Source organism: Lepisma saccharinum, chromosome 19 (assembly GCF_977018435.1).
Source record: "Lepisma saccharinum chromosome 19, izLepSacc3.1, whole genome shotgun sequence".
In the NCBI taxonomy this organism is placed as follows: Eukaryota; Metazoa; Arthropoda; class Insecta; order Zygentoma; family Lepismatidae; genus Lepisma; species Lepisma saccharinum.
In genome coordinates, this window is record NC_139247.1 from 44,520,153 (window position 1) to 44,544,286 (window position 24,134).

The 24,134-nt window shown below is 35.8% G+C and overlaps 2 protein-coding genes across 4 annotated transcripts in view; both read right to left on the reverse strand.

Moving 5' to 3' along the window:
* Positions 1–1,047: 1,047 nt before the first annotated feature.
* Positions 1,048–24,134, reverse strand: part of LOC146002843 (WD repeat-containing protein 91-like) — a 59,627-nt gene continuing 36,540 nt past the window's right edge. For all 3 annotated transcript variants that reach the window (XM_083140822.1, XM_083140821.1, XM_083140820.1), the window contains 6 exons: positions 11,449–11,625; positions 10,300–10,432; positions 8,731–8,952; positions 6,347–6,529; positions 5,150–5,344; positions 1,048–4,313 (listed from right to left, as the gene is read on the reverse strand). In XM_083140822.1, the coding sequence (XP_082996948.1) occupies positions 5,192–5,344; positions 6,347–6,529; positions 8,731–8,952; positions 10,300–10,432; positions 11,449–11,625 (868 nt within the window). In that variant the 3' untranslated portion in view covers positions 1,048–4,313; positions 5,150–5,191. The remainder of the gene's footprint in view (positions 4,314–5,149; positions 5,345–6,346; positions 6,530–8,730; positions 8,953–10,299; positions 10,433–11,448; positions 11,626–24,134) is intronic.
* LOC146002745 (uncharacterized) lies at positions 13,843–19,110 on the reverse strand. The gene is made up of 3 exons (XM_083140680.1): positions 19,067–19,110; positions 16,395–17,075; positions 13,843–15,446 (listed from the first exon to the last, which is right to left on the reverse strand). The coding sequence occupies exons 1-3, from the start codon at positions 19,108–19,110 to the stop codon at positions 13,850–13,852; spliced, it is 2,322 nt and encodes a 773-aa protein (XP_082996806.1). The 3' UTR covers positions 13,843–13,849.

The window sequence follows — 24,134 nt, forward strand, 5'->3', positions numbered from 1 at the left end:
GATGAAAATCACAAAAATAATCTTATCTAATAACAAGGTACTATGATTCTGCCAACACATGGTGTTTCTAGTGTTTGCTTCGATGTAACTTAATCCATGCATACTTTACTCCAGTAATATCCATTATGTAGCCATTAAAATTATTGACAAATATATGTGAATTTGTTTATAAAAGTACAATTTCTGTCTTCTGAATCTTGTTCCCAAACCAAAAAGAAATTCAAAATACCTTATTCCTCAACTATTGTTGCTGTGCAATAACTCAAATTTTCTTACAAAGTGACACAATGCTAACAACTCCATATTCTCACGAAAAAATATAAAAAGACATTTTCCCAATGTGCTATAAATAATATAATTATATGAAAAAATACTGCTCATAAAGCTCAATATATCACAAGTGTCTAAAGTACTTTCAATGGCAAATTCTGCATTTTATGCAAAGTTTCGTTTGTTACACACTATCAATCAATAACTAGTTGGTCCCAAAATATATTACTTTGACTAAACTTTCTCAAACAGCAGATAAATTGTGACTCATAGTTACAATAATTGCATATATAAGAAAAACAGATACTAGAGTACTTACGCTTTTTTATAAATACTACATTCTTCATTGACAAAACTGTTTAAGTATGTCGTAAAAATCGTCTTTACAAGTACAGTGAAAAATATGACTGATCCATTATTTTGCTACAGTTGCTTTGGAGATAACAGAAATTTCCTGTTTATTCTGTTCAGGAAATTGCCAAGGTATAATAACTACTATGATTATTAATGTCTGCATTACAAGTAAAGTACCTGCAGAATAATCAACAGCTCATATTGTCAGTCACCAGTGGTGCAACCACAGGAGTGGGGGGGCAGGGGGGTATTTGCCCCCACCCAACCTTGGTCGGAAATTAGTTCTAGGGGGCCAAGGGGGGAAAACATTGACAGGCAAGTGTACCTGCACGGGACAATTACTGGCCAGAACTTCAAATAATTTTATGCAAATAAAAATACATTTCGTAAAATTTTCTTGCTCGCTTCACTCGCAATATCTGCTTTTCTTAGTCTTATCAAGTTCAGAACCGTAGCTAGGGGACGGCAGAAGATGGTCCTGAGCGCTGAACGATCTAAATGAAAAAAAGTTGTAAAATTGAGTGATTGATTTGTGTTTTTATTTAAGTCTACTGTATGCACAGAAAGGCTAATTGAGAATGGGCCTATAGCTTAAAGTGGGTTCCAAACCACTATGTGCCTCCACTGGGTATCGAACCCAGGACCCCTTGATCACAAGGCGACGATGTTACCACACCATCGGGGAGGCACAAAAGTTGTAAATGATATAATGCCATGGAGTTCCATGAAATTATTTGCACCCTATTAAATTAATATTGATTTCAGCCTGCAAAATAATTGGATCCAAAAATTTTCTATTTAACAATTATTTGGAGGAAAGGGAGCATGCACATTTGAGAGACAATTTATGTCATTTTTGCTGTTGGTTTATTGTCAGATGGATGAATCGATTGTGTAATGTATTTAAATAATATATGCTGTATATAATATTTATTAACTTTGAATACGTACACAATTTAGTGTCCACGGCTTTGGCATGGATGTTTGCGCGTATCCATTCATCTTTTTCATTATGCCATCACTCATCCCAATCTTCACAAATTAGCCAAAAGTGGCACAAGAAGCGAACATTATTAACATTATTTTTATTATTATTATTATTATTATTGGTATGTTTATCCTGGTTCTTGAACCCACCCCCCCAACAAAAAATTGTGGTTGCGCCTCTGTCAGTCACTTACTCAAGACCATAACTCCAAAATGGGCTGGTTTGAGGTATGCCTAGTATCTGATGCCAAATACTACCCTCCGCTAGTATCAAAGACGTGCAATTATTTCTGAGATACAACTTATTCATAATTTGGCATAATGAATGAAAGTAGTAGTTCTAATCCTGATTCAATATGTAGTACTTTAACTCACACTGCCCATTTTTGAGTTACCCTGTTTCATTTAGTGATGTAAACCACATTATGTACAGTGGTTTTTGGCCCTGGAAAGTTATGCTTCATTCTAGGGTCATAGAACTTTCTCATGCCAAAACTATTGTTAAAAGGACACTTGAGCCTCCCTGATGCAGTGGTGGTAACTTTATGTAATCAAGGGGTCTTCGGTTACCAGTGGAGGCACTGTTACGAATTCTCTATGTCCAAGGTCCAGTTGGAGATTTTTTTTAAAGTTTTGTTTAATAGGCTAATTGGCACTGGACCTACAATTTAAAATGGGATTGTAACCACTATGTGCCTTCACCAAGTAATGAACCCAACCCAAAATACTTGATTATAAGGTGGTCACCACTATGCATAGTGGCATAGCTATGCCATCGGGAAAGCTGATCGAGTTTGAAAAATTCATACTGCATATCCTACATGAGTATATGCTGTATTCCATATTAGAAATAAGCAAAAAAAAAACAGTAAATATATATTTAAAGATAGGAAGAGATTTACAAGTAAATGAAGCATTACAGGTTTTATTGCAAATCTGAGTGTTTGAATGGCACAAGTTTTGTTCAAAGCAAGGTGTCACTGGATAATAATTTAATTTGGAAGGCTTTCAACTGGGTGGTTTGCATTAGAAACAAACTATGAGATAATAATCATATAATAGTATACATGTCTGATGAACTCACTATTTTAGTGAACACCAAATTTAGTTGTCTTTGGTTCCTGCTGCATAACACTGACACAGTGTTCTTGTGAAGTGAGGATTTCTTTGTAAGCTTAAAATTAAAGCTGTGCATGTGATTTCTTCTTCATAACCTCGTCTGAAACGGTCACATGTCAGCAACCCTGCAGTGTAAGAATTCACATGCAGACTGAAAGAAACTTTCTTCAGGTACTACCTAAACATACAGAGAAGCTGACATCTGTGTGTTGAGAGTGGAAGTAAATAATTTGAAGGGAACAGGGACTGATAAATTAAGTACATTTCAATCAAATAAACCTAAGGACTGTGTGCACTAGAGCTTTGCATGGGACCACTTTCACTCCCTCATACTCGTTCGAGTCTCCCACCCCTGAGGATATAGAATGGAATATCATTTTAATTTGACAATAATTGTACACACACACACATATATGTAAAATAGACGCCTTGGTAGTTTCAGCCCACAATCATGTTTCATTTTCATATAGCACTGTGTATTGCTAAGATAGACTAAACTAGATGCAAAATAATCTAACTCAGTTATTTTGGTTTTCATTCTATCTGCAACGTTTCGTCCTGGTTTCCTAGGTGTAGAGTAACTAGCCATGTGAGGTTGTATGTGTATCTAGGGTAAGGTTGAAAAAGTTCTGGGAAACTAGGACGAAACGTCGCAGATAGAATGAAAACCAATAAAAACAATTGTGTTACATTATTTTGCATCTATAAAAAGTGGTTATGCAAACTTTTAAGAACACAGACTAAACTCCATTTTAACATGGAGATGATGACTATGTTCAATTTCACTTCATCTTCACTTTGTGATCCATATTTGAGGGCCCATGGTTATACGTGTACCATATGTGCATATACAGTTCATTCTGCCTGTTTGAGAGTTATTCGATCAAGCTCTCAATTCCATACACTATCTAGTGTCGTCCGTACAAACTATTTGGTGCTCAAGCAAAATTCTCTCCCTGCAGCACTCCAGTGTCCAGCTAATAGTCATAGGTATGGTGACACCCTGACCATAATGGTAATTAAGCGTTCATAACTTATATGCAGAAAACCAAATCTCTTATATGTGATGTCACCTTCTTGTTTCTTACTTATTTGACATCCTGAAAAATAGCAAAGCTCCATCTCAAAACAAGACATTTGTGTTGATTATTTTTAACATCTTGGAAACAATAAAATGGGGAGGGAGGCACAAGCCCCTTCTGGTCATCCACTAGCATTGTAATTGTGTTGCCACAACAGTTTAGGCTTGAGAAAGTCAGTTGAAAGTAGGATGAAGACATAGGACCCTTTTCTTATGACTGAAAACCACTTCTATAGGTGACCTGTTAATTATTTTGGATTAAACAAATAACCAAAACTAGAAAACTTTGCATCCAATCTAACTGAATACACCTAACCTGCATGACGAACCAAACTTCATTGTAAGTTCATGTGTACTGAATTCCTTAAGATGGTATGTTATGTTACTCAGCAATTGGTACTGTGAGTATTCTGTCCAGGATCAAACATCAAGAAACCCTTTCTGGTAGATTTCTCATTTCATTTCAAGAGATTCTAGTCTTCACATATTTCAGCAGAATTTTCTGTAAAAGACAAAGATAAAGGAAAATTGTAAAAAAATAATATATATGTAATAAGAAGTATACAACTAACCAATATTTACTAATAGCTACAGAGTGATGATACTTAATAAACAATTTAATAAATGCATTAAAAATATTCTACTCATAATTAGGGCTGAAATGAAACCTCTTTAAACTGATGCTGATGCCAAAGATCATGTTACTTCTTGACACTTCCACACTTTAAAGATATATGTAAAGTATGCCATATCATATCAATCCATCAAAAATTTTATTTTAAAATATTAATAATTTCACATGAAGATGAAGAAATACATGCATAATTTAAAAAGAAGAAATATAGTGTTTGTTAAGCAAAATTTGCAAGTTTTATTAATTTGAAGTGTGACTGCCATATAACAGGAGTTAGCAGATATAATAAATATCAATTAACCTATTTGAAAACACAACAGAATTTTAAAATTTAGTTCAATTTCTAACAAATGAACATATGACTGGGAATGAAGAAAAAAAATTAAGTAGACCTAACCCTTTAATTACCAAGAATGAAATGATAGGCAATTGGGGAATAATCAGAATTAATGAAATGATAGTCAATTGAGTAATAATCAAAATTAAAGAAATTCATTAACTAAAGCATAATGTTATTGGAATATTCAGTAAGAATGGACTAATATTAAATCTTTGCTGATATATGTGGCTATGATATAAAAACTTACCAATGGTCTACCTATCCAATATCAAATTGTAAATGTGCCATGAAGAAAATTAGAAAATTAGTGGCTCGCCAACATACATACAACCCCAAATATAAGAACACATTTAATATAGGTTACCTGCAAGAGGATATGCAGAATTGAAGCCAAGAAGAAGCCTTCTTACTGAGAGAGCAATGTCGTTATTTTTATTTTGCCGTCAATCGATCCTGTGATGCAGGTACAACATTCATTTGCACTTGCCCAGTCCGTAGTGACCACTGCAGAACGATGTCCACCTAAACCTACCACCCGATTTAAACCTGTTGGTAACATCTGAAAGTAAAGGTAAATGTTACTTCAATACAGAGAATGCAAAATTAGATAACCTAACAACAAATAATAAATATGGCAATTAACAACAAATAATAAATATGGCAATCCGCAAAATTTCATGGTGCTGTAAGCACAACATTTTGAACATTAGCCATGAAACTTTAAAACATTCATTATGTCACTATTTTCTCACAGATGGCAGTATGTCTACAATTTCAAAAAAAACAAATTCCCTCACTTTTTCAGGTCATCCAGACTAAAAAACAAAATTTTACAGACCAAATTATTTGGACAATTTATGTGGATGAAGATGTCTGGAAGAAAATCATATTATTTTAGAATCTCTCTTAATCAAGTTTTAGAATATTCACACTCTAAAGGTAACAGCAAGATGGGAAACTCAACAGTAATTGATGTACGATAGGGGAAGGGGGTTGAGCTTCTGAGCTATGTGATACTTGCCACGTATTAACAATTCATTTATGAAAAAACATAACAATTTCAGCAGGGTTTCTACTACAACTTACCTAATTGTAATAGAATTTAGTGATGTAGGTGATCTATCAGAGCTATCTACCAAACACTCACTCCCCCCAAAAATTACAAGTAAGTGACAAATACAAATATACACTTATTGTAGTAGATTTCTACTTAAAAATAGTTCAAAACATGATCCCTTTTCCAAACTAAAGTATAGTATATCCACAACAAATTTAGTACTTTGCTTGTCATTTTTTTCCCTTGCTCAAAAGCCTACTTTGAGTGCACTACTACAAAAATGTTAATTTTATTCAGTAACAGTAAATTTCCCTGACATTTCCATGAGTTTCCCAGAAAAAGTAAATTTCTCGACTTACAAAGAATTCTTCCAAACAGAATTTTTGTAGACCTATACAAAGCTAAACATTTCTAAAGAAAATTGATGACATTTAACCAATTTACTAATTGTACCAATTCCTACATCAATCTGTAGAAACAGTACATTCAAATTACACTGCTCACCTGGTAAATCATGCCACCTGCTGGTCCACAGAGTAAAACATGAGACCCCGTCTGATCAAAGGTGAAGTGCTGCCCGTATGAGATTGGATGAGCAGAAGTCGACAACGTTGCCAAAATGGATGACTCTGGCAATGATGCTTCCCACAGAATCTGCCCCGATTGATTTACACTTCTCTGGCAAAACTTATGGAAGAAAAAAACAATCTAGTGAAATTCAAATTAACAAAAACTGCAACTTATAAAATATACAATATGTAATACAATATGTACATTTCTTACATGATTTGATTGTACATGACATGACAAATGTAAAAATAAATGTAAGATTTCTCAGATATTGTTTACTATATACAGAGGTTGTTCGCTTTATATCCGACCATTGTCGATTCGGTACTGCCACCTGGCATATCATGCTGGAACTATGGGTCTGCTGGTGGGAGCAGTGTTGTGTCTGACCTTGTAGGTGCGTGAGTGTTGGTAGTGAATGTTATCAAATGGCACCGAAAATCAACCGGTATTGGGAGGGTTACGTAATGGCCCTTTTCCATGCTAAGTTTCATACGTACGCATTGTGAAACACTCGGCGTGACTACTGTGAAAGCTATTGTGGCCCGTTACACACAACAGGCTCTCCTTGCAAAACATTCACCCACGAAAACCACCAGGAGAAGGGCTGCAAGCAAAGTGTCACATACCTTGACATTGACGGCAAGGGGCGCAGCAACTTTGTTCGTCAGTGCAGGGAAAGTTTCCCTCGTGGCTTTATGGTTGTGACGGGATTCGGATATGAGGGTAAGTTGATGATACGCAAGGTGGACAAAAACGTGAAGGTGAATGCCAGATACTTCCAAGACTCCATTCTCCATCTATCGGAGAGACATCCCACAATTGTATGGAATAGATGCGAACCAGGTGATGATCCATATGGACAAGGCTTCGAGTCATACCGCCAGAACATCACTACGTTTTTATCAGGAAATGGCAGAGGAATTAGGAATTCGTGTCATTCCGTTTGAAGACATTCCTGTGAAAAGCCCAGATGCCAGTCCAATGGATTTTTGCACATTTGGAATGTTGACACGTCATCTTCAACATCGCTGCCCGCGCAGCCTGGATGGTCTACGGAAATCTTGCAGGGAGGAGTGGGACAGAATTCCCATGCCTGTCCTGCGCAGGAGCTTGCTGAAATGGAAACTGTGATGCCGGGTGATAGTCCACAATGCTGGGGGTCCAATAGAACATGATTGGTGGTGGCAGCACGGTATCTCTTAAGGTGAGTACCCGTCAAAAATGGTCGGATATAAAGCGAACTACCTTCTGTATGCAAGTGATGGGGAGGAGATATCCTCAAAAGTATTGTAAATAAATAAGTTACAGTGGAGCCAATACCACTTTGGATTGATGCCAATGACAATATTCTTACCAATTCTCACCAATACCAAGACCTGAGAATCATAATAATTACAAGTATTTCAAAATATTAATAAATTTTAATGTTTTCTATTGGAACTGTCATAGCAACCTAGCAGAGATTTGTTTCCCATGAGATAATCATTCAACCAAGTACAGATTTGACTATATGCTTAAGGTAAAAAATATAATAATTTATCAAGTAGAAGGAGAAAAAGACTAAAGTAAAAAAAAATATATATGGAATTTGAACTCCCTCGAGCCTCAACGTAGGCAACATGGTTCAAAACATTGCCCCATGTGTGTTCTATTCTTGTGGCAAGAATTGCATACTTGCTACTGATACTTTCGAGTAAAAAATATTTTATTGTAAAAGTTAGTGCTTGTTTTTGGTGGAAATTTAAAAATTCTGTTTTTTTGTTTCTTTTAATATCTTGGAAACTATGAATGCTAGAGTTAAAAGTTATATCAAAATTTCTTTAGTACAGACTAGGCTATAAGCCCTGGTTGAAGAAACCTAATTTCAATTTATCAAGTAAAAGAAAAATATGAAAGTTTAAAAAACATTTTTTTTTTAAATACAAAATTTGAACCTCATTGGGCTCCCATGTAGGCAACACTGGTACGTGAGGGTGCAAAATGGTACCTGCATATTGACTGATGTGTGTTTCATTCTTGTGACAAAAATTGAGCACTTGCTGCTCTGAGCACTTTCTGCTCATACTCTCAGAGAAAAAAAAAACATTCAAATGTTAAAGCCATTCTTGTTTTTTCGGTGATTAATTTAAAATTAAGTTAAGGTTTCAATATATGTCTCAAGTAGGAGAAGAAAATTTATATGTTAATACCAACATTAATTTTACTCAAAATAAATGTGTTATTTAAAATAGCTTCATTTAGCATTTTCCATTACTGACATTTACACTATTACTACAATAAGTGAAAATAGTTAAAAATAGGAATGTGTAACTTACTTTACCATCCTGCCCAAGTGTGTAACATGATGTGAAGTCTGCAGTTAGCTGTATGGAATATATTTCACCATGATGAGCTTGCCAGGAATCAATGCAGTCCATCCGTCTTAAGTCAAAAATTCTCACAACTCCATCGTTCCCCCCAGTCACAAGAAGCTGACCATTGTGGTTAAAAGAACAGCAATTTATGACTAGGGAACTTGGTGATAATGAAAATAATCTCTGAAATGCATAGAAATAAAAATGGGTATGGGAACATACCTAACCACTCACATTGGTTTCACTATTGCAATCTACGTTAATACGAGTTTTTCATAAAATATTTTGGAAATATTGTTTCATGTAAATTCAAATGAATGAGAAACTTTACATGAATAACAAATGGCAAATTTTACATTCACTTTTCGATTCTTAAACTTTTATCTTTTCTCTAGTCTCTTTGTCTTCAAGCAAAATACAGGGCTACAAAGTTTAAAAGCATCATCTGCCATTTCACAATGCCATATCATCTTCCATTTCCACATTTCTGCAATGAAACGTGTGTGTACCGTACCATTTCACCCTGGTGAATCAAAGCAGTGGAAGTATGTGGACACACCTTTTCCCAAAATGTTTTGAGTAATAGTGTCTGCAAGCAAAGTCACAAAGTATTTTTAGGACAAAAGTGTTATCACTCATGTTGATTTTCTACCTGGTATTTACTACTGCCAGGTTCTCATGAAAGAACTGCCTGGCTTGATCTGCATGACAATTCATGTCTGCATACTGCCCATCATATGAACTGCACACTACAGGAACTTGGCTGGAAGCTACAGGCATAACCACCCTTACAGTCCAGATAGCCCAAGCAATTTTCACCTGTTTGGACCTTTAAAATAGTTCCTTGGAGGCCAGCATTTCAGCAGCAACAAAGAGGTGAAGAAAACAGCACGATCATGGCTTCGATGAACTGAGAAATCTTTGTACCCTGCAGGTATCTAAGCACTAGTGAAACAATGGGATACGTGCATTGGTGTTAAGGAGTATTACATCAAGGAATACAAGTATTTACTACATGTACAAATGCGTTCTGTTATTCTGCAAAATGAAAGGAGGACCAGAATGCTAAGATAAAAATGTGAAGGAAATAGGAAACAAATCGTTAAATGTTCACAAGCTGCATCTACAGACATAGTTAAAAGACAGTCTTTTATCTACATCTGAAGATGCAGCATGTAACAATGAAAATTTAAAGATTTTATCAGTGGTGAATGTTTCCTATTTCTTTCATACACAAATGGTCATCTTCAAGGTTAGAAATTCTATATTCACACATCTCTCAGAGAAGTTCATGTCACTTGCAGAAATAATAAATACAGCAGAACCCCGATTTTGCATTTTCAATCTTCATGGTCCCAATAGAGCAAAATGCTAGAAAATTTCCCAGGATTTTGCCTTTTCCCGCATTTTATGTCTATAATGTGTATAACGTGTCCTCTGAAAAATGTAAAATTAAGGTTTCACTGTATGCATATTTTCATTTAAATAATTTATAGTTGATTTACAAAGGAAGTTCACTGAAAAACATACCTCTAATTTCTTGGTTTTGATATCGTATAAAAGAAGTTTGCTTTTGGAGGAGCCTGTTTGTTCTGATGATGGTCGTGCAGCAGCTGAACAAATAAAATAGGACTCTGTTGGACTGCAACAGATGTTTACCACCCTGTAACAATGTCATTCAATCAAGTTATCAAACATTTCTGTAAATAATCTGAAATTGAGTGCAAAATTCTGCAATTCTGTTATTCCTTTTATGGATATGAAGGTACAATCAACATATGTTAGTCGGCCCCTGTGGCGGAGTGGTTAGTACATCATGCTATGATGTCAGGGGTTCCGGGTTCGAATCCAAACTGGGCATGGATGTTTGTGAGTGTCCCTTCAATTTCATAATATCATTACTCATCCTTATCTTCGCAAATTGGCCAAAAGTGGCACAAAAGGCAAAGTAAAATAAAGCAAATCAATCAACATATGTTAGTTTATGGAAAGAAAATGTCTGCACATTGAAAACAAAACCTTCTGTGCATGCACTAACATGTCTCAAAACCTTCTACTTTCATATTGGACACTTTGATAGTTCTCAACATGAGCATTGCCACAAAATTAGAATAGTATACATAATAATTAGGGATGAACGATATGAGAAATTTGATATTGTGATATATCAAGAAAATATCATCATATACGATACAATATGATATTCTTCCCATGTGATGATATCAGCGATATATCGCTGACATAATATATATCGCCAAATATCGTGACAACACGATATATATCACCAAAATATCATGACGGTATATTGCAAACATGATATATATCACCAAATATCATGATGATATATTGCCTACACGAGATATGTTGCCAAAATATTGTGACGATATGTCGCCGACACCATACATATTGACCAACACTAATAAAATCTAATTACAATTATTAGTATAAAATAATAATACTGAACTATTCCTATGAAAGAAGAAATTTCCTGGGTTACAGTTTTCATTGTATGTTTCAATAATCAGATATGAGGAAATAAACTACAATGATTATATAATGTCATTTCGTTACCTCTCGAATTGCTGTATACAAAATACAGATATGGAAGGAAAAATCCCTATGTCTTTGACTGGAAGAGTACAGTCTTATCCTATCCTATCCTATCCTATCCTGACTTACCGAGTATCCTTCAGCTGACTAGTTAGATCGGCTCCTAGTTCCCATATGATTTTCTTCTCTTTTGTATCATACAGTCTTACCAACCCAATCTGGTTCCCATGAATAAAATATCGTTCATTCTTACTGACCCAATCTAGAGCCATGATGCTTGACTTGGAAACAAATGTTGCTATTGTCCTGAAATTAAAAGAATACGAAAGTAAACAATTTTGTACTAGGAATGGGGTGGATTTATCAGCAGAAAATGGTCAGTGTATTTGTTTATGGATAAATTTACCATTATTACTCAATTTGATATGTATATAAACAATACATAACCCAGTAAAAAATAATATATTTTTGCATTGTTTTTATCAGTGTAACTGCAAATGCAGGTACTTCATTATTATAAAATAAATTTATAAATACTAGAGCTGGGCTGATGCAACTTTGAAGTGACACTGTTGTTGATTTCCAACTGAACATGTTAGCAAATTAAAGTTGTTTTAAACATTAATATACAGGGTAGGTCATGAAAAAGTGTCATTGGGACATATTTCTTCCTTTGGGTCCTTCTGTACACTTGCCAAGTTTCGTGGAAATCAGAGGGGGACAAATGGGGTCAGATCCCCACTTCAATTTGTCCTCATCTTGACATTTGAGGGGGGTTTTGTCCCCAAAAACAGTTTTTTAGCCGAAACAAAAAAACAAGTATTTCTTCCTTTGGGCCCCTCTGTACACCTGCCACGTTTCATGGAAATTGGAGGGGGACACTTAGATAACCTCCCTTGTTAGTTTACATATCCCATTGAAACTATACGAGGGCTTTGATTTAAAATTTTATGATCATGAAATCCATATTTTTGCCAACCATGTTAGCATAAAATTAAGGGAACTATGCATTCTTCATAATTACTAGGGCTGATCTACTACTACCTGTACCAATGCCAATTCTCTTAACAACCTTCATGGCATAATGGTTACCATAGCACACTACAATGTCAGGGAGTCTCAGCATCGAATCCCAGCCTGGGCATTGGTGTTTTTTGTGAGTGCTCCTTCATCAATTTCAACATATCATCACTTAATGTCATTTCATATTTTGCAGGGTAGCTACGATTTTTTGATTATGAAATTCCCTGACTTTTCCAGGTTTGCCAGACCAGAAATAAAATTTTTCCAGACATGTTTGTCGTCATGATTTTTGCTTTTGAACCTCATGTTTTTCAATTAAATATGCAGGCACGTTAATTATTATGAATATACCCAGTTATTAGCTGAAAATTTACCAAGTGATTAATATAATGCTATTCAATGAAAAAATAAATAACTATTGTACTTCCCAATTTTCACTGTCATTACAATTAAGGTGGTGTAAAAAAATCAATAAAAAATGTGGCATTTATCAAAGCTTTACAATGTAACCTGTATACAACCTCAATTAGCCTACATCAGTACAAATGAGAAACAACAGAAAATTAGGTCATGTACCTTTAGAAAATATGCAATAAGTTTAATGATTATATTTTTTAATTTATTGAAAATAGTAGGCTACGTATTACGGAAATTCAGAACTTGAATGGGGGCGGTGACCAACCATACACCTAAAAAAAATATATACGTGGGCCATAAGGTAAACGTCCCTAAGTTCGACAGGTTAAGGAATTTTTTTGCAGTTAATTGCTTGTAGTGGCTCTAATATTTCATAAATGTGAGTCATCTTTTTTTTGCCTCAAAGTTTGAAGATTCTACTTTCACCCAAAAAGTATTTTGCATTCCAACAGTTACGTTACATAATTATTAAAAAATCAAAAAGTGAATTCTACAATATGTCCCTAAGTTCGACACCCTGTCCTTAATTTCAACAGTTTGTGTACCAAAATTCGACACCCCCCTTATATCTCAACATCAGACACTAAATATGCAGATGTTAATAATACCAATAATTGCACATGTCCTTCTATTGACATTTTATTATATTCGACTGAATTTACAGATTTATCTGAAGCATACTGAGCTTTAGTTTAGCAGGGCATGAACTGGAAAAAAAAAATGTGTGTAGTCACCCCCCGTCCCCCACTTTTATGCTCAACAAAATTTAAAATATTAACATGAATTACTTACCATGTGAAAGGCTAGGTACATCAAAGGAAAGAAAGCACTGAAAAATGTTGATTGTGTTTATATTACAAGTTTGAAACATTGTTTTACAGGGTGATTTCTAATGGCATATCAAAAACAAATAAAACAATTTGAGGACTAACTATGACCTTTACTTAGCCAAGTCTAGATGCTAAGGAACAATTGCTGTTACTATCTGTGATATTGGTAACATTATATGTAACACTAATCATTAAAATAAACTTTAAACAAATGCAAAACAACTTTCTGTCTGAAGTTAAGTGCATCCTCAAAATCAGACCTAACTCTCTTTGACATTTATTTTTTTCTTGAAAACATATCTGACTCTTTCCCCCTTCATTACCAAGTCTGGCAACTCAACATGACCAATAATTTGACGGTCTGATATGAATGAAACATCACTTTCATTGGTGACAAATTCCTTCTTGGCCACATCAACACTCTTAAGTCCCATCACTTTTATTACATCTTCCAGAATCTCCTGAACAACACAGAGGTAAGTAAATTTTGATGCATTTCTTTTTCCCCCTAAAAATTCCACAAGAATGAAATCCCCTTCTTTTACATCACTTTCATTGACAATCTCTAATGTCATTTCATCTGACTCCTCCTCTTGCCAGTCGGAATCACTTTCTTTCAACGACAGTGCACTTTCATCTGAAGATTCTGAGTCACTCACATCAACCCGTTTCTTTCCCTTTTTGCCTAAACTCTTTGTCTTCTCATTCTCTGCAGCAAGTTTCTTCAGCTCTCTAGCTCTTTTCCTTAGCTCTTTTGCCTCCTCTGCTTGACGCTTTTTCTCCTCCTTCTTCGTAAAGTATTTGATCATTTGAGGAGATGTAATCACAGCAGGCAGTTTTTCTCTCTTTCTCTTTGCTTTCTTAGAGGTTTTTGGACTTGGCCAAAAGAGGGCCCTTTTAAAGGGAGAAGGCACAAAACCTGTGCTGGTTGAAGCCTGAGCCTCAAGTGTTCTTTCTTCACTTACAATGCCAGGTTCTTCAACGTCTGTTAACTGTGAAGCAACTACAACTTCTGGGACTGAAGGAGATTGCCTTTCTGATGAAGGGGTCAATAGGGAATCGTGTGGAAGAGATTGCTCTGGATTGCCATCTGATGTACTAAGGTTTGGCATTGGCACCTGCACTAGTGAGGATTGTTCTGGTGTTACTGCTTCCACATTTTCTTCATTTCTAGCTTCTTGCTTCATTTCCTTCCACAAATGGTAGAGGGAAAAGTCTTGCACTGCACCTGTCCATGCTCCCTCATTATTCACAAAAGAGTCAAGTTTCTCTGGTCCAAGTTTGTTCTCCATCCATGCTACGCATTTTGCTTTGTAGTTAGTTTTCTGTGGGGTTCCTGCTGGTTCTTCTTGAGCTTGAGTTTCATCTTCAAATGTGGGGATCTTAACAGCATCAGCATTCCAAGGATACAGTCCACACTTGCGAAACCCACTTTGAAGAATGTCTGGTGTGATCCCATCTAGCACCATCTTTAAAACAGTAGCAAAGGTAGTCTTGCCCAAATGGCCATGTTGTATCCGCCACTCCTGTACTTTTTGCCTCCAGGACATTTTGAGAGTATGAAACACTGCAACATCCATGGGCTGCAAAATATGTGTTGCGTTAGGGAACAGAGCAACCATTTCAATTCCTTTATCAGCACAGAACTTGCTGCTCAATGGTAGTGACATGTGTGAAGAATGTCCATCTAGAAATAGTATGACTGGGAGCTGTATGTTCTTCCTCACTAGCCATGGGAAAAAGATATTTGCAATATACTCATAAAAGATCTCTTGTGTCATCCAACCGTTATCGGAACGCCCAATGGCCCATTCATCTGGCACTGTGGTAGCTACCGAAGAAGGTATTCGATTATATCTGAAAAAGAAAACCAGACTGAGTTACAGAATAGGCACTCATTATAGTTGGACATTCTCCACAAAAATTCCATCTCTTCCTTCTGGTGGAATTGGAATTCTAAAGAAGCTGGGTGAGAGTTTTCAGTGAGACTTTGATTCTCATCATATTCTGGAAGTACTGTATGTAGATTTTCTTATCATCATATTCTGGAAGTACTGTATGTAGATTTTCTTATCTTTACTAGTATTTTAGTGTGTTTTTAGCAGTGTTGTGCCAGGTACACATAATTTGTACTTACGTACAGGTACAAGGCACTGACTTTGAAATACATAGGTACTTCCTAACATTGGTTTTTAGGTACACAGTACTTCATTTTTTGAAAGTTCTAAATTTCATAATTAATCAGCTGAAACTTGACTTGCAGACTGAAAACGGATATACAGAATAAACTTACTTGCTGCAATATTTCGAGTGACTAAAGTAAGTTTATTCCGTATATCTGTTTACAATGTTTTTAAATAGTCTACAAGTATTTGGTAACATAAATGGATCATGATGATTTATGGATTGAAACTTGAGTAATTATTTTAACAAAGTGAAACGGTTGTATGAGACCAAAAAGTGAATAATTATTACCTAAATGACTGTAATTGAGTGCAATTCCTTGTAACTAAATTTTAAATCGATCTTCCTATACTTTTTCCCGCTCGCATTTCACCTAACCCTTAATCATGATGACTATGGAAGAAATATTTTGACGAAGCTATGCTTATAAAACACTGAAACCTGAAGAGAGAAGTTCTCTCGAAACGTCGTAATTGAAGAAAACTTATTATACTCGCAAAAAACATAAGTAAAATTGTAATTTATATTGTTTACTGTTTAATAATTGGTAGCCTTTCAAAATGTTAATGAAACTAAGTAAGGAACAAATTAGGCTGAGTTTAATGTAAATTAATTAATTACTTGTAAACAATCATTGGGGGAGCCAATTCCCCTGCAGCATTTCCTGTAATTAGAGCTGTTATATTTTCCTTCTCGTCATTGCCAGCTTCTTGGTGCACAACCTTTGTTCCTCGCTGGGCAAGAACTTTGCCTCCTTTAGGATTCAGAAAGAAGGCAGTTTCGTCACAATTGAACACTTTCTGTGGATCATCAAAGACAGATACTATTCCCCTCTCCTCGAAGTACATGTACACTTCACCAAACCACTTTTTTATATTTTCTTCATTGACTGATCTTCTGCTCACAGTCAAGTTTTGTGACATTCTTTCGCTAATTTGTGGATGTCTTTTCATAAATCCTTCATACCACCTTCTTGATGGAAATACATCACTGACTTCTACTTTTAATTCCACTGCCAATTTTCTAACCGAAGTTAGAAATGTCTTTTTCGAGACTGGGAAACCTTGTTTTCCCAGCATTATTACCCAGTCAACTAAAATATTTTCTTGTTCTGTGGATAATTTAGTGCTACGGCCCATTTTCATCTTTACATCATTTGCTTTGTACTTGTCCATTAATGTAATTCTTGGGATGCCAAACCTTTTGGAAGCAGCATTAAAACTCATCCCATCGGCCAACGCTTTCATAGCATCTTCTACATTTTCTTGGGAGTACTTCTGATATTTCTTTGGCCCCATGACTCTGAAAAATAAATAAACACTTTATAAAACATTTCAGTTGAGTTAATTAAACAGATTTTTTACTTTGGAAATTAGTAAATAAGCAAGCTTTTTCCCCTCTTACCCATTGTGAGGATCACTAAAAACTGATTTTAATCCGAGAATAAATTAAAATGAAGCTAAATTTTATTCTCATCTTCGCAATTTTGCAACATTTTTTACAAAATCATAGAACAAGGAAAAACATGTACTGTATAAGGCCAAATTTGCATAATTCGGCAATTCAATTGCACAGAATTTTAGTTCATTGTAATATTTATCATTAATTAGGCCAATTTTGCAACATTTTGCACAAAATTGAAGAACAAGAATAATCGTGTACTGCATGAGGCCAAATTTGCAAAATTCGGCAATTTAATTGCACAGAATTTTAGTTCATTGTAATATTTATCATTAATCAGTCTAATTTTGCAACATTTTTCACAAAATCGTAGAACAAGAATAATCGCGTACTGTATGAGGCCAAATTTGCATAATTCGGCAATTTAATTGTACAGATTTTTAGTTCAGTGTAATATTTATCATCAATCAGTCTAATTTTGCAACATTTTGCACAAAATTGAAGAACAAGAATAATCGCGTACTGTATCAGGGCAAATTTGCATAATTCGGCAATTTAATTGCACGGAATTTTAGTTCATTGTAATATTTATCATTAATCAGTCTAATTTTGCAACATTTTTCACAAAATCGTAGGACAAGAATAATCGCGTACTGTATGAGGCCAAATTTGCATAATTCGGCAATTTAATTGCACAGAATTTTAGTTCAGTGTAATATTTATCATCAATCAGTCTAATTTTGCAACATTTTTCACAAAATTGAAGAACAAGGAAAATCGCGTACTGTATGAGGCCAAATTTGCATAATTCGGCAATTTAATTGCATGGAATTTTAGTTCATTGTAGTAATATTTATCATTAATCAGTCTAATTTTGCAACATTTTTCACAAAATCGTAGAACAAGAATAATCGCGTACTGTATGAGGGCAAATTTGCATCATTCGGCAATTTAATTTGCACGGAATTTTAGTTCATTGTAATATTTATCATTAATCAGGCCAATTTTGCAACATTTTCCACAGAATCGTTAAGAACATTAAAAAATCGTACAATTTTCATCATTCAGCAATTTAATTTGCATTTTATTTTAGTTCAGTTTATCGCATTAAGCCAATATAAACACGTAATAATAACGTGACATTTTTTTGGTATGATTATTGAAATTTCGTTAAGTTTAGGTCCCTCACATTTAGTGACGCAGGAAGAAAGTGATATTTCATGGAAATAGCAATGACAGAAGAGAGAAACAGTACGGAAAAAAGCCCAGAAACGACATTTCAGGGAATGTCCCAAAATTCGACATGCACAGCACCGAACTTCGACACCCCCTGTCGGATTAATGTTGCAATTGCCGTAGGGCAATGAAACTGGTATTTTTATGAATGGTAAACAACATGCCTTTGAATGCACATCAAAACCCAACATTGTGTATTTTCGAATAAGGTTCGACACTTGTCGAAATTTGGTGCACCACCCGTGTTTTGTGCTCCCATGTTCAACAGCCCCCTTATTTTGTTACGCGAACAATCTTTGTCTGCCGCAACAGACTAGGAAGCTCAGAAAACGGCTCTAAAACAATAATAAAGCATTGTAATTTGTTTTGAAACAACACAAAACTAGTAAAAACCTTACGTAGAAAACTTACCTTCTTACGAAATCCACTAAAAAGTAGTTGATTTTTCGCTGTTAGCAAATACTGCTATCACAATTTCTCCCGCGCTGCTGCTGTGACTCATCTGGTGCAAACGCCCTTTTAACGACATGGGGTAAACTTGTAAACTGTCGCATGATACGTACGCGATTTTCTGCATCGCACCGTTTCCTTATCTTTTACGATTTTTCAAATACCCTGTCGAACTTAGGCGCATTGTCGAAATTAGGGACGTTTACCTTACTTTGGAATCAAATATCTCCATTATTTGAGTTTCCCACATGCTGGAGCCAATTTTATATTATGGAAAGCATCGAAATCTGTCTTTTAAAAGGTAACAGTTCCGAATGTTTTATGATTTTTTTTTTTCACATTTTTCTAGCAGGAAGACTAATTATCATAGAATTTTTGCAATCATTGTGACACGAAATTTGAACCTTCCTTAAAATCATGAGCACTATTTGGATTCGAAAAAGTTATTTATGTTGGAAAAAAACCTTCAAAATGACCTTACTCAATCATAAATGCTTCCCACGGACAAGGTATTCTCCGTTTCACAAGCGACAATAAGTATCGTAAACTAGTGGGAATGAATGTAGAAATAAATCGGAACCTTAGTAGAGTGCATTCAGGGTCATTATTTTAATTCTAAGACAACCAAACCTGACATTCCTAACCTAACCACAAAAGCATATATTAACAAAATCTTAAGTAATCACTAAAACTCTGCAGTATGTGTTAACAGACATAAATCGAAATTGAACCATGTAAAAGTTGCATTTGTAACATGATGAAATCATAAAAAAACAAAAGGAACTTGGGCTCATTTTCACCACTTTTCAGCATAATTTCATTCTACACGCAAACAATACGTAAAATTACTATCGGCATGAAACCAACATTCCTAACCTAACAACGACGTGTGACCAGCATACGTTTAATTCCTCTATTTCGCACCAGTTTTTTAAAAAATAAATTCGTTCTACATGCACAAAACACGTGCATATTCGAATATTGACGTCACTCATACTGCATAAAATCACTAATTTCTCGGGTGTAACACCATACGCGTAGCTAGAACTTTATATTTGGGTGTGCACAAAGAAAAAAAATTAGGTCTTGTACCTTTATAATAGCATATTTTGCAACACATCACTTGGCTCTTTAACTGCACTGATGTTTGTAAAGGAATATGAATTCACTAAATGACAGTGTTGAAAAATTTTGAATATATGTAGTAGAAAAAATAAAATTGCATAGAAATTACACACAAAAAAAATGTTCATAAATGTTACTAATAAATACATCAAAATACACGTCATCTATAACAAGAGAAGTCTGTCAAAAGGTGCAATGTTCTTAAACTCATCAATAACTTCATTTACATCAATAGATTAAGCTTTTTCCTGTTCCACAAATAGCAAGAGCAGGGCTTCCAATTTATCCTGCTTCTGAGTTGCTCTTAATTTAGTTTTAACTTGGGTAAGCTTGGAGAAAGCTCTCTCACACGTACAGCTTGTGACAGGTATAGAAGAAAAGCGCTGTAGTACAGAGTAGAATGCAGTAAATATAATCTTTCTCCAATGACATAAAAAGAATCGAAAATCTATAGACACCCGTTTCATCAGCGAAAATGCACATGTTTGTACCAAGTAATGACATTTTCAACTTCTTACAAACTGCCGCTTATTTTTTCTCTTATTGAAATATCTGTCTTTAATTCTCTTTGATAAAGTAGGCCATTAGGGTGTGCCTAGGCACACCCGGCACACCCCGTAGCAATGCCTATGTGTAACACATCTCTGCAATGTAAAAACTATGACAACGAGCAAATGAACTAGTTGATCAGGTTGCTTCTGAACGGGTCGCAAACGAAGGACTCCAATTCACAGAACGGGTTCACGGGGGAATGAAGTAGTGAGTCCCTTTGTTTTTACTCGGCGTCCGCACTCATCCAGTGTGACGTCAACCACCGCCAGTTACGTGAAATTCTGCTCTTCAAGCTTTATTGTAGATCCAAAACCAATGAAATGTCCGAACACCAACCTGCTCCGCTTCACGTATCAAAAGAAAATGGGTTCCGAACGGGTGTGTTTTTGAAGAAAGAAAATTTCCTCACTACACACAAAGCTAAAGCAACATTTTTTCCGCAAGAAATTCTGAGGATGGCTGGTGCGTCTCCAAATTCCGGTCTTGAACAGGTTCACAAGAACGAGTCGCAAAATGAACTGATCCAAGAACCTAGATCCGAGAGTGAATAAATATAGAATTGAAATGCGAAGAAACCATAATTCTGTACGTAACAGACTAGAAGTCATAATGACAAGAGGAACAAGTTTCTGAACTGAATCTTTTGGGGGGACTGGAATCACAAGTACCGAATTCGGAAGTGGAAATGAACCGTTCGTTCATTTTGTAACTGGTTCTCCTGCAACTCCAAAATGCATGTAAATTCCAGAAAATATGCAAAATTCCCTGACTATTCCCTGACTTTTCCCTGACCAACCAAATTCCCTGACTTTTCCCTTTTTTCCAGGTTTTCCAGTCGCGTAGCAACCCTGATTTTGGGAAATGAGACGTGGAGCAAATAAGATGGGTACAGGCAGATACACGACAACAGTGCACCTAGTGGCAATCACGGAACAAAACACAACAGAAACATGGCAAGCAACAATGCAACAAGGCAGTGGCCACTGAAATTAAAAGCACAAACAAAAAAACAGCTTTTTCTTGTATGTACGCATTGCTTGCATTATAGAATTATTTTCCTGTAGTTTACGGTTATTACTAGGGATGGGACGATATGAAATTTTGGCCGATACCGATAAAGTACCGATATAAAATTTCCCGATACCGATAACCGATATTCTACCGATCCGATATAAAATTAGAAATGGTCCTGGAAGAACCTGAAAGGTTCATTGACCTCCTTAAAAATGTGTGTTTCAAAGTGACTGCAGTGCAAGAGAAATTGCATACTTCGACATTTACTTTTTAAATAATTAGGGCAAGGAGAATATCCATAAAAATTACAACAAAAATTGCAGAATTTTGCACAACTATCAGATATTTATCGATATATCGGATCGGTAAAATAATCGGTAATTTTACCGATAAACCGATACACTGATATGCCTATATCGGCCGATACCGATAGAGTACCGATTAATCGGTCCCATCCCTAGTTATTACAAGCATAAGAAAACAGTTTTTCTTTGTGACGTTTCAGGAGAACACACGCTCCTTTCATCAGTATCATTAGTCAAAATGAAAATAAATGTCTGATGAAAGGAGCGTGTGTTCTCCTGAAATGTCACAAAGAAAAACTGTTTTCTTATGATTGTAACAACCGTAAACTACAGGAAAATAAAAAAACAGCTTCGCGGAAAATGTGAGTACTAAGTTTCTCTGAATTATTAATTACCTATGCTCATTGATCATCTTTACAATGAGCCAAAACATGGCAGAAAAGCGAAATATAATAAACCACTGGAAATATAATAAACCAATCAGTCCCACACCGTGGCAGGCCAGTGTAGGACATCATTCTTTGGTCTCCGGCTACAGGGTGCATAGCAGGTTCAAGTCTCCTTGGAGAAGCGTGACAACTTTTCTCCTGCAATTTCGGCCTATGTATGAAACCCATGGCCACCCACCATCGTGAGGAAATAGAGGAGCTATGAAAGAGTAGCGTAACCCAGTCATGAAAACCTACAACAACAACTGGGGATTTGTCGTGGTGACCATGCATCACCCTGAAACTGGTTGGATTATTTCCCACCTTGGCAGTGAGAGTGAGGCCAGCAGTTGGTATGTAGGCACTGGCCCTCACGGGCTGTTGCACCATGGGTTATTTATTTATTTATTTATTTATTTGAAGGGCTCGGGTGTAAAAACGTGGGTAGTGACATTTTGGTAATTTTTGAGTTACAAAATAAAATGTGCCATCCTTCAATTTTCGAGTGAAATTGCCATGTCATACAATTTGCATTGGACTAAGTGAAGCCTTCTGAAATTGGTAAACACAACACAAAAACAATTTATCTACAGTATAGCTTCTAATAACCTTTTTTCTTAATGAACTCAGAAATGACCGAAATGTAACCATGTTTTTACACCTGAGCCCTTCATTTAATAAACCAATCAATCAATCTTACCAATTTCCACTATTGCTGATACTGATCCTTGGAAATTGAAACAATAGAGTAATTATATATGCATACATACATGTAAAAATATAATTGGAACTAAGCCATATCAATCTTATAAAAATCACTAGATTAAAATATTCAAAAGTTCACATATGATAAGTATCTATTCACAAAATCCATTTCTCTCTGAAATGCAGTTTTGAAAATAAAGAAAATAATGCATTTTGCATAATTTCCAGGATGTTTAAGACTCAGCAAGATAGTGATGGGTCGTTCGTGAACAAGTCGTTCAAAAGTAACGAATCTCTCGTGAGCGGTGAAAGACTCGTTCACTAGAAATGAACGGCACGTTCAAAGAGTCGTAGGTGTGCTATGTCTTCTTCCTGCCAAGCAAATATTTCCTTCTCTCTCTTCTACATAATTTGCAGCATGGACGGTGGGCACATGCGCCTGAGTCTTTTTGAAAGAGGACAAGACAATGCATTCGTGGTGGTAGGAGAAAGCAAGGGGGAGGGGGGTTCCTCTGTTTCTTTTCCAGTGGCTGAAACGTGCAGTGTATGATGAGAGGGGAGGGAGTCACAGCACACTTTCATGACTCTTTGAACGAATGAAGGAGTCACGCTCGTGGGCATGCTCGCCCGTGAGCAGAGAGTGCACAACCCCAGTTGATGAAACGACACGTCACACATGCACTGTGTAGAATCTCACACATCTTACACTCATTAGAGAAAGTCTGACATAATAAAGGCGAGCGACACCAAGAATATTTCAAGCTGGTCAGAAAAAAAATCCTTAAAACGAATAAACAAAGAACATGCACAATGGACATTACACAGCGTTGTCTTTCTGCTTTTGTCGATCCTTCCTGTCTCTGGTTCGATCCCTGGTAGGGTCATCTAGCGCATTAGATCACACTTTGAAATGTAGCTTCAGTCCCGATTAGCATTTCTGAGCATAAAGGGGAATTAAAACAAATTTTGAGTGACAAAAGCACTTTCATGGTAGTCACGAACATGTCGGGGCTGTATTGATAACATTAAATCAGGGTGCGAAATCATTTAAGACTGGTGGGGGGAGAAAGGTCTTAATCAACAAACCCCCCAACAAACATACATATAAATTATACAATATACATATTTATAATGTTATTAAAAGT

Bases quoted from the DNA above. Each gene is read 5' to 3' on its own strand.
- LOC146002745 (XM_083140680.1), bottom strand. From the start codon at position 19,110: ATGTGGGAAACTCAAATAATGGAGATATTTGATTCCAAAGTAAG. The intron at 17,076-19,066 runs GTAAACGTCCCT...TTTATTTTTCAG, and splicing joins ATATTTGATTCCAAAGTAAG to AGTCATGGGGCCAAAGAAAT. The intron at 15,447-16,394 runs GTAATTAATTAA...TTTCTTTTTCAG, and splicing joins CCCCCAATGATTGTTTACAA to ATATAATCGAATACCTTCTT.